Here is an 11089-nt window from a genome sequence, read left to right as displayed (position 1 = left end):
TACATGTTATCTGTAAATGTGCATTTTGGAGACCAGACCTTTCAACTTGGTAATCAATTCTGGCTTTAGTGACGAACCTTCTTTACTTAAACAAGGAAGGGATTGATGCTTTTTAATGAATTTTAATTTTCAGGCGAGCTGAAGCTCGAATCTTATTTTTGCCAAGTTCCGTGTTAGTTATATGGAATTTGGTTTTGCTTTTCAATATCAAGGAATAGTGAATACGTAGTATGCTTTAGAACTGTCATTTCTTGGTTTCAGAGCTAATAAAAATAAATCCATTTTTTTATCTGTTTAATTAATTGCCCAGAAAGAACATGGCATACCAATATAAAGAAGAAGATATAAATGTTTGACTAGTTTACTATTCATCAACGAACGAGTGGCTTGAAAATCCAAAAGTTTTAAGTTCAAAGTTATTACTTCAAATCAAAGCACATGCAAACCGAAAGACGAAAATCTATACTCAAGAAAACTATATAGCTTATATATGTTAAACAATTAAAGATATCTTACTTTAAACCCATAAGGGAAACAAACCAAAACCAAATGAGAGGCAAATAAACGATGGATACAACAGATTTACAGAGAAATATTTGCTATTGACATGAGATGCAAAAACTTAGTATTTATCACTGGTTGAAATATTTGTGGGAGTTCAATCATCGCTCTCTGGGAAGGTGCGCGTGACTGATTTTAATTGACAAGGATTACTATTTTTTTTGGATTCTCTGTCTAACTTCAAACAATTAAAACTGGCATCTTTGATAAAGGAAACTAACTTGAAGTGATGTTCTTTAAACAAATAAAAACATTGTACATTGAATAGTCGATTTCGCAGTGGTACACCTTCACTGTATGAAAAGGATTATGTATAGATAATTTGTTTGTTAATTCACCTGGTAACTGAAAGATTCAACACCATTGATTAAATTTCATGATACCATAATTTACATGCTGAAATTTCTAATTTTCACACACGTATCTATAAAGAAATGAAATATGCACATTGAAAAAAACCCAAAACCAGTAGCAATTACATGTACGACTACATGCGTTTGCCCTCAACGACAAAAGTTAGTTTTATACATGAAGCGTTCAAACACCAAGCCTGACACAAACACCACTATGCTTTATAAGTTGAGTTTCACATAATGAAAAATAGTTTTTCAAAACATGTGTACACCACCAGGTTTTCTGTAGGTGTGCTGAAGGCCAAGCAGTTCCTTAAACCGGCCTATGCGATCGGCATCAAGACATTCAATCTCCGTATAAAATTTTTCCAGGTCTTGTAACATCTTGGCATAACTGAAAGTAGCCTGTCTGAAGGTATCGGGACTCATTGATCCATACAAGTTTTTGATGTCGTCCTCGTGTCCAAAGCTGGTATCGGGAAACATTAGAACTAACCAGGGATTTCCATAGAAAAAGTGTGGCAGCGTTTTGGATCTAATACATAAATCCAGAAACGACAGAAAATAACCCATGGCCTCTTTGACGCCTGACAATGAGTTATGCTCTTTTGGTATCGTTAGTAATGTTATACAATGGAAACATATTGTTTTCAGGTGATTTGAAGCCGCAACTGTGTGAAGCTGATTCGGGAGTCCTGATTAGAAACGTATGTCTTTAAGATTCGACAAGCCGTCATCAAGAACTGTTGACTAGGATTCAACTGGCAGACGTCTAGAATATGTCTCTCATATCCAGACGTACAAACTCTCCACAAGGAGTCTTTGTCGCTTGTCATTACTGAGTTAGGGATATGAACCCATTTCATTACGGCATATACAGAGCAAACCATTTGGCGAATCCCATTGGGCGAGTTTGTTGTATTAGGATCTGGAACATAATCGTGTCGCAAAAGAAGGGCTGGAACGATGTCCATATCCAAAGATTTATTGAATGATCTGGATTCATTTCTAGTAGATTGACTTTCTAAAGTAATGTTAGAAAATGAGTTGAATAAATCGTTTATATCTTTTTCATTATTTAAGGTTATATTAATGTCTAATGTTGGTGGCTTGGCAATTCGTCTTATAGAATAGTTTGTATCTCCAGCCCGTAGTTGTTCATTCACCAGTTCACGGGTTTTGTCGATAATAGATTCGAATACTTTTAAGTGTAGATTCCTTGAATTGATGAAGTATTTGTTTATACCGACTTTTTGAAACACTTCACATTTTCTGGTCCATGGGTATCTTTCTAACAAAGCCTCAGCATTGTTGACCCGAAGCTGCACCAACCCAAGAGCATCACCTGGAACAGGTTCTACAATCATTCCATTTATATCAAATATGAGGATGCTATCAAACTCAAGAGCATCAATGACCTTCAATCCCTCTCTTGAACTACCAAACTTAATCAGCTCATCGCGGAGAACCAACCCATCAAACTGGTCTCTTGAAAATTTACGTATTCCTTGCATTACGACCTTGAGAACTTCATCTGTTGTACGACTGTGATCTTCGAAATGTTCAGGATTGATATTCTGCAAATGTTCATTTTTTGTAATTTCATATTGTAGGTCATGTTCATTGGGACCAAAGATATAAAGCGGTTTACGCCAGCTGTTCATATTAACACCTACTGATTGCAACGTGGCCATGGTCTGGTTTGGTCTGAAAATATATATTTCATGCATAAATATAATACCAAATTTATGATAATATAAGTTTAAAAGAGGGACGAAAGATACCAAAGGGACAGTCAAACTCGTAAATCTAAAACAAACTGACAACGCCATGGCTAAAAATGAAAAAGACAAACAGAAAAACAATAGTACACATGACACAACATAGAAAACTAAAGAATAAACAACACGAACCCCACCAAAAACTAGGGGTGATCTCAGGTGCTCCGGAAGGGTAAGCAGATCCTGCTCCACATGCGGCACCCGTCGTGTTGCTTATGTGATTACAAATCCGGTAAATAGTCTAATTCGGTAGGTCAAATTCATAAAAGGGAAGGGGATTGTAGTTACGACGTAAGGAACATATCCGATATCATTTGTGAAACAGTTATTCTATAACGGTCAACCAACTCGTGATGGCGTAAAATTTACGAAGGGGTGATTTCAACTTCACCATTTGGAACTCTTGGTTTAATAGCTTCCTTATGAGCAGTAACCCTCTATCAAGAAAATCATGATAGAAAATGCAAGCACGGGAATATCGTATCAATTGGGAGATATATACCCCGTATGCAGGTGCTGCTGGAATGTTGCTACTTAGAAATGGAAAGTTCACAAATGGAAAGCTGAAATCATCTCTTTTGTCGTAAAGTTTTGTCTTCAACCGATCCTCATTGTCAATTTCTAGATGTAAGTCAAGATATGAAGCCGACTTAACTGTATTTGTAGTATCCTTTATCTCCAATTCGATGGGATAGATGCGATCCACATAGTCACCAAATTTTGAATTGTTTAGTGAAAGAACGTCATCTATATAGCGGAAAGTAGAGTTAAAGGATATTGCTAACTTCTTATCTTTCTTCCTAAGAAGTTCCTGCATGAAGTCAGCCTCATAATAATAAAGAAACAAGTCGGCAAGTAGAGGGGCACAGTTTGTTCCCATTGGGATGCCGACAGTCTGTTGAAAAACACGTCCTCCGAACGTAACAAATATGTTGTCAATCAAGAAATCAAGCATCTTGATAATATCGGTTTCAGAGAATTTTTTGTTTGAATCAGAATGATTCTTTACAAAGTATGATATATCCCTCCCTAAGACAAGATATTTGTATCTACGTTGGCCATTCTTTTTTATGAAGCAAAGTAATACCAACTCTTTTAATTTGTCTTTTAGTTTGGAATGTGGAATTCTTGTGTAAAGAGTAGAAAAGTCAAATGTTTTAATACTGTTACAAGATGAAAGAGAGTTAGATTGTATGTACTCTAAAAGATCTTTGGAATTTTTAAGTATCCATATCTGTTTCACGCCACCTCTAGAATAGACAGTTTCACAATAAATTTGAAGCCCGTCTTTGATTGCTGATAAAATGGATGTTAATAATTTAGAAAGGGGTTTCGTGGAGCACTTGGAAGACCCAGCAATATACCGTTGTTTGTAAGGACACTTATGTAGTTTAGGTATCCAATACAGTGATGGAAGATCCAGTTCTTCATCTTTGGTTGAAATACCAAAGGAACAAAGAACAGACCTATGATTATCCAGGATTTCCTCTTTGGTAAGTGTCGTGAGGGTATATGTTGGGTTTCCAAGTGAATTGTCTATACCTAATTCGTTTATCAAGCAATTAATGTAATGACTTTTACAGATAAAAACTATGTTATTTGGGGCTTTGTCTGCGGGGACAACAACATATTCATCATGGAGGTCAGATAGGTGTAAAACAACATTTGGATCTTTGAAGATTGACGTAGCATGGGCATTGATGGACCCATTCAGTTTCTTAATTCTGATTTGTATTAACGACCTCACTGCCTTAATCCATTCGGATAGAGTGTCTACGTCTTCCTTCTCGCGCTTAGCCCATTGCCTGGCATAATCCTCGACTGAATCCATCAAAATTTTAAAGTTGTGCTCACGATATTTCGGACCTTTCGATAACACGTTTCGTAGAGAAGTGTTATTAACAATGTTAAGGTCACCGGTAATAACGTGGCCAGCAGGATTATATGTGAATTGGGAACTAGCACAAGTGCAATCAGGAGGTTTAGACTTGAAGTCGTCAATATCGAGATCCTGCAAAACGCGTTTGTAATTGAAAATTTTAGTTGTAATAGGTTTGGTATAGGTATAAGAAATTATTGGTACAGACTGGTCTTTGAAATAAGGAGGTATTTTCGATTGAACTAATTTATGATGAAGGATATTGCCTAGGTTGACGCCATCGAGACCTTTGTTGGCAAAGGAAAGATTTAGAAAAGATCTTTTCTCTTTTTCATCTTTTCCAATGCGAACTGGCTTGAAAAGTCTGTGACTAGCAATATCCGAAATTATAGCTTGTAGTTTGTATTGGTTTGAATGAGGGTTTGTAACAGTGGATTCCAAACATAAATTGAACAGAGAATGAAGTTTTGAAAGGGGTAATGAATAAAGTTTCGTGCGAATGTGATGAATACCTAACGGTTTTTGTATGCATGGCAGCAAGTCATTAATAGAGACATCATGCAGAGAGGGTGATGTATAATGACGATGGCCATGACTACGTCTACGTCGAAGAGTCGAGTTGAAAATATTCATCACATTCACCGAGTTACACGAAGGACTAGATAGAATACCTATACCATCAATTTTGTCATTGCAGCCATACGGTGTTGCAGTTCCCAATTGTCTAATCCAGTAGTCTTCTTTTTGTCTACGGAGAGTCGTTGAAAGATTAGGATTGTTCGAGCTACGGTATATTTTTTCAATAATTCGAACTGTCATAGAAACGATGGAATGATCGGGCTGATTGAAATGCTGGTATAGAATGTCGTTAGCATTGAGGTTAATGTCTGATCTATGACCGCACATACGTTTGTTTAGCCTTCCTTTCGTTTCACCGACGTATACCAAGCCGCAAAGGTTGCACTCTAATCCGTAGACGACATTTATCAATTTACAATTCAGATCATCGTAACTTCTGGTAAAATATGACTTCTTTGTCAAATTGCTAGTGAATTCAGCATCTGTAATTAAAATAGCACAAGTTTTGCAGCCTTTGGTCTCACATTTTGAAATGCGACAGTGTTGTACTGTGTCATCAAAAACCAAAATGTCTTTAAGGAGAACTGAACAAGGCTGTATATGTGTAATATTGCTGTTGTCACTAGGACGATGATCTGAATGAGTCGTGTTTGGGTTATTTCTCATGTCTGGTGATGAGGGGACACCTGCCGTATCAAACGACACCGTGTTCATGGTGACGTCTGTTTCGGACCTTTTTATACTGGGCGACGTCCGAGCCAGTTTCCTGTTAGTTCTTCGTAAGTTCATGCAATTGTAGTTTTGCTACTGGGCGGATGATGTCCTCGGGGACAAAATGTCCACCAGCAGAGACATCGACCCAGTGGTAATAAAAGAGGGACGAAAGATACCAAAGGGACAGTCAAACTCGTAAATCTAAAACAAACTGACAACGCCATGGCTAAAAATGATAAAGACAAACAAAAAAACAATAGTACACATGACACAACATAGAAAACTAAAGAATAAACAACACGAACCCCACCAAAAACTAGGGGTGATCTCAGGTGCTCCGGAAGGGTAAGCAGATCCTGCTCCACATGCGGCACCCGTCGTGTTGCTTATGTGATTACAAATCCGGTAAATAGTCTAATTCGGTAGGTCAAATTCATGAAAGGGAAGGGGATTGTAGTTACGACGTAAGGAACATATCCGATATCATTTGTGAAACGGTTATTCCATAACGGTCAACCAACTCGTGATGGCGTCCGTAAAATTTACGAAGGGATGATTTCAACTTCACCATTTGGAACTCTTGGTTTAATAGCTTCCTTGTGAGCAGTAACCCTCTATCAAGAAAATCATGATAGGAAATGCAAGCACGGGAATATCGTATCAATTGGAAGATATATACCCGTGAACAAGAAACCTCACCATTGATGTGCCAGACGCGTGTTTTTCTACACAACAGTCACAACCTTATACGAAATATTTAAAAGGCCAAACAAAGACGGAAGTGGAACATATTTTCGGATATTTCACATCTAATAAAATAAAAATTAAATCTTAACCGTGAGCTATCCTAAATATGCTCATTCAATAGTACGCTTTATATACTTATGAAGTTCGGTATGTTTGCAAGACTTTTTCAATATTACCGACATCTGACTGACTTGAGTAGAACATCCTGATAACCGGCCAGGTAATGACAATCAAAAGAATAAAATCACACAGATGAAATATAAACTCCAAAGTCGATAGAATAATAATAAAAAAAAGATAGATTTTTTCTTTACGCTCAATCGATGATATTTATTCGTTTAGTTTGTTGAACGAATAAGATAGGTTTGGTGGAGCATATACAGATTTGGTTTGTTCGATTGGTACGTCATTAATGGTGTAAGCGTGGTATTTATGGTATGGTTAGTACGATTGGTATTGATTTTTACGACCGGTATTGAAGGCATGGATGGTCAAATTAATGTTAATGTGTATCACTCCCAAACGTGCCCGTTCCCCGCAATGTGTCCGATTTCCCGAAAGATTTCCCGAAATATGTCTTTAAAAGTTGATATCGACCAACCGTGTCCGATTTCATAACCCAAAACGTGTCAAATAATTGTTTTTCACCAACACATGTCCTTTTTAAAACGCTTGAACTTCTCGAAACTTAAAGTTATCAGTAACGTCAATAACGTAGTAATTTACGACAATTACGCAATTGGAAATGTTGGGTTTCAATTGCATAATTCTTAATAAAAAGAAAAACTCATTCACAAGACAGTCCTTCATTCCTCTTTATATAACATATGCCGTTTGAAATAAAAGTTGGGGAAATTCTAACTACCACTAGATAATAAGGCTATATGTACAGGGACCACAGAGTGGAATTAACGCATACCACTGACGGCACCCTGAAAGAGTTATTACAATAATTTTGATGTATAGAGAGAAGGAGGTATCTTATTTGATATCCACATTTCAACACATTTCTTGCACAGCCTTGGTAAGGTATATACTGCTAGTTTGATAAAGACCTGAAGGATATTATTTTAAGTAGTAATTAAGTGAAAAAAAGAGTTTGAGTCAACGAAAGAGCAATAAACAAGTAACGAGGACACGTTTAGCTGTTTTTACATCAAAAACAAAATGGACCCGATTGGGTGTAAACTAATGACACGCTTAAGCGCCTTTTACAACTAGACATGTCAAATGTCTGTGTCATTTCGATCTTTTGTGGATAGCTGTCTCATTTGCAATCATACCACATCTTCTATTTTTATATGTTTCGGAGTTAAATATTGTTATATACGTCTGAGAAAATTCGACTCATTTCTGAGGGTTACAAATGTATGGTTGTACGATTGGTAAGAAAGATTCGGATGATACGATTGGTAAGACATGTTTCTTTGGTACGACTGATATCAATGGTATTCTCCTATTGGTGTGATATGAATGATTGGAACAATTACTTTATTTGGAATCGTTAAATAAATTGTGTGTAACTATAGGGTTGAAATTTAATGAAATATTCATTTATATATATCGAGGTCAATAAATCATTGACATAATAGACAACTTTCGAGTTCGTTGCAAATCTGTCAAAAACTTTGGTTGTAGTGAAAACCATTCGTCCGTCAAGTGCGTTTCTTTGTTACGCGATAAGTGGAAAAGGGATAGTGCTATATTGAACTAATTCTTCGTTAAAATAATTTTTTAAAATTTATATTCAGCACTGCTATCATAAGGGAATTGTGATATTAGTTACCTACGGAACAAATATTATTTCTAGTTTATCCTGCACAATGACAATCCCCAAAACGCTTAGTGAACATAAATAGTGCAGGGATATAGGAGATCCTCTCTATCTGGTACATGGCGTCATAAAGGCGCGCGAATTGACTGTATCACTATGTTTGATTTTTTTCCAATGTGTCTGTTTGTTTTGATTACAAATTGTTGTCAGTATAATTGAAACTATGCGATTGTCATACAGGTGAGAGGTTTGGTTAGCCTTGGTTAGCTTTAGGATATTTAGTCTACCATTTTCTGCATGTGGAGATGTATGTGTCATGTCAGTAATGTGACAGTTGGTTTTGCCGTTTGGTACGGGAATTTCGTATTTTTGTAATTTTCTTTTTCTACAATAAACATTTCCCCTGTTTAAATCTTTAGTATTTCTTGCATCCGGCCTTCCTGGTGTTATTTACATACATGTATTATGCAGATACGATAATTAAATTAATATATGTTCCCAGCTTATATTTTTAGGCTTTATCGTAGTTTTTTTAATATTTATTGATCTTAAACAGTTCATACTTTGGAAATTCAAAATTGATTTCTGAACATTGATTCCGGAAAAACTTCAGGAAATCTATTTTGTAATTTTAGCATAATATTGTAACTTTGCAGAAAGTTTTGTTTGGATAAACAAAAATTTGAGATCTATAGTATCTAATGATGTAAACTGTTTAACAACTATATTAAATCAATATCTCAAAGCAGCATGACAATTAAAAAAAATGGCGGAAAACAGACTATTTGTGTGAATCAAATGACCATTACTCATCAAAATCATGATATCGGGACCAAATTCAAACTTGATAAAATTAATATTTTCAGCAAGAAGAAAAGAGGAATACTGATTTTCGGACTGACTGGTCGACAGACTAGCGGAAATACAGACGGACGGAGTGTAAACCTTTTGTCCCCTTTGACTTCACAGCAGACAGAGAAAGGTGTTGTCTCTCTATCATTTGAATTGGTACTACTTTAAAAGACCGGACTTAGTTTTGTTCATACAAATGATATACAAAAAAATCAATTTAATAGATAAAATAGTGTGGATATCTATAAATAAACTTTTTTTTAAAACAGTTTTTCATATATAGGAAGGGAAAGATTATGCATCCAGCATCAAAATATTGATTTGGTTTTATAAATTGATACACCGTTAACTATCATTCCTTTTTTGATTAACGCCAATGGCCTAGTCGTAGAAGACAGAGAGTGAAAGTAAATTTATAATGATAAATAAAGTACACATTATTTGTGCAATCATGAAAAATCATTATGACAATTAATACATAATTTCAAAAAGCTATTCAAGCATCCAAACACATATGAATAAAAAACCAATTATAAAATGAAATAAGAAGTCATACCTGTACGGTTACTCCATCTCTGACGTAAATGTACACGTCATCCTTCTGTCTACTGACCCAAATATATTATGGTTTTTGGAAAACTATAAACTATAAATAACCGTTACCTATAGGCATCGATCAATTTGATGCATTTAGATTCCATGATTAAAAAAAAATTCAATTAAAACCTATATCAATGTATTCAACAGAGGGAAAACGAATGATAGAAATTTATATGAAAAATAAAAAATGTTATTAATGAGCAGTAAGTAGTAGAAACGAGGATTAGGCGTACACAATTATTAGCTTGGAATATTTACTGAAATGTTATTTATATCTTATTCGTTAACCGACGTATATTTTTTTCTGTGTTTAATTTTAAAAATATGCATACGTTCACCACTATAGCCGTATAAAATTAAAAAAAAGTAAGCGTTCAATTCTGTCAATTTTTTGGTTGAAGTAATAAATAAGAGGTAAGATAAGTTTATCAAATGATGTTTACATTTGCAGATTTTTTCCTTTACAAAAAAAGATAAAATAACATCGTTATTTTCAAGAATCATTTCCTTTTTCACAATTTTTACAGGCATAAAGTAACTAGTCCATACAAATGCTTGACAGTTTACCTTACATTTAAATGAAATGCTCTTAATTACTTGCTTCATATAAAAAAAGAATCCACTGCAAATACATTTATGCTATTGGATATGCTATATTTGACCTCTAGTATTTTATCAAGTATATAATTTGTAATCAGCAGTGTTATGCGTAAATAAATAAAGCCTTTCAACAAATTAGATAAGATCGGTTGCTGCTTCTCAACATTTAAAGACTATTTGTTTCTACTGTGTTACTTTTCTTATACCGTCAAGCGACCAGAATTTTTTATCTGGGTTGAAAGATGCTCTAGGATATTGTCTCTTTTTTCTGGGTCTATGCATAGAAAGCTATAACCTTCTTATTACCTCTTTGAGAATCCATGGGTATGCACTCACTTTCCTGATAGCTCGTTTGAGCATTGTCAAATACAAAAGAACCTTTATAGCACTTTCAAATTGGAAACCTTCCAGCAAGCTTCATTAAGCTATAAGACAATACTAGATGATCTGAAAGGATTTTACACTGATTTCAATCCTCTAGATTCAAAGCCAATAGGACAATACAAAGAACGCTTGTGTTTTAAAACCAACTACAGACAACTGCCAAAATCAAGTTCAATATTGGAAACATGCATAACCACAACAATATGTTTACTAATCATCATAGCATGTATAACTATATTCTTTACCGAAGGCCCCTACTGGATCC

At 35.2% G+C, this 11089-nt stretch overlaps 1 protein-coding gene across 1 annotated transcript; it reads right to left on the bottom strand.

Annotated features, from left to right (window-relative positions):
* Window positions 1-471: 471 nt before the first annotated feature.
* On the bottom strand, window positions 472-9897 carry LOC134700234 (uncharacterized). The gene is made up of 2 exons (XM_063561594.1): window positions 9797-9897; window positions 472-2621 (listed from the first exon to the last, which is right to left on the bottom strand). The coding sequence occupies exon 2, from the start codon at window positions 2606-2608 to the stop codon at window positions 1565-1567; it is 1044 nt and encodes a 347-aa protein (XP_063417664.1). The 5' UTR covers window positions 2609-2621; window positions 9797-9897; the 3' UTR covers window positions 472-1564.
* Between the last annotated feature and the right edge of the window lie 1192 nt (window positions 9898-11089).

The sequence above is a fragment of the Mytilus trossulus genome, unplaced genomic scaffold (assembly GCF_036588685.1).
Source record: "Mytilus trossulus isolate FHL-02 unplaced genomic scaffold, PNRI_Mtr1.1.1.hap1 h1tg000128l__unscaffolded, whole genome shotgun sequence".
NCBI classification, from domain to species: domain Eukaryota; kingdom Metazoa; phylum Mollusca; class Bivalvia; order Mytilida; family Mytilidae; genus Mytilus; species Mytilus trossulus.
This window is presented reverse-complemented; position numbering and strand designations above follow the sequence as displayed.

Coding starts and splice junctions, on each gene's coding strand:
- LOC134700234 (XM_063561594.1), bottom strand. CDS start 2,608: ATGGCCACGTTGCAATCAGTAGGTGTTAATATGAACAGCTGGCGTAAA.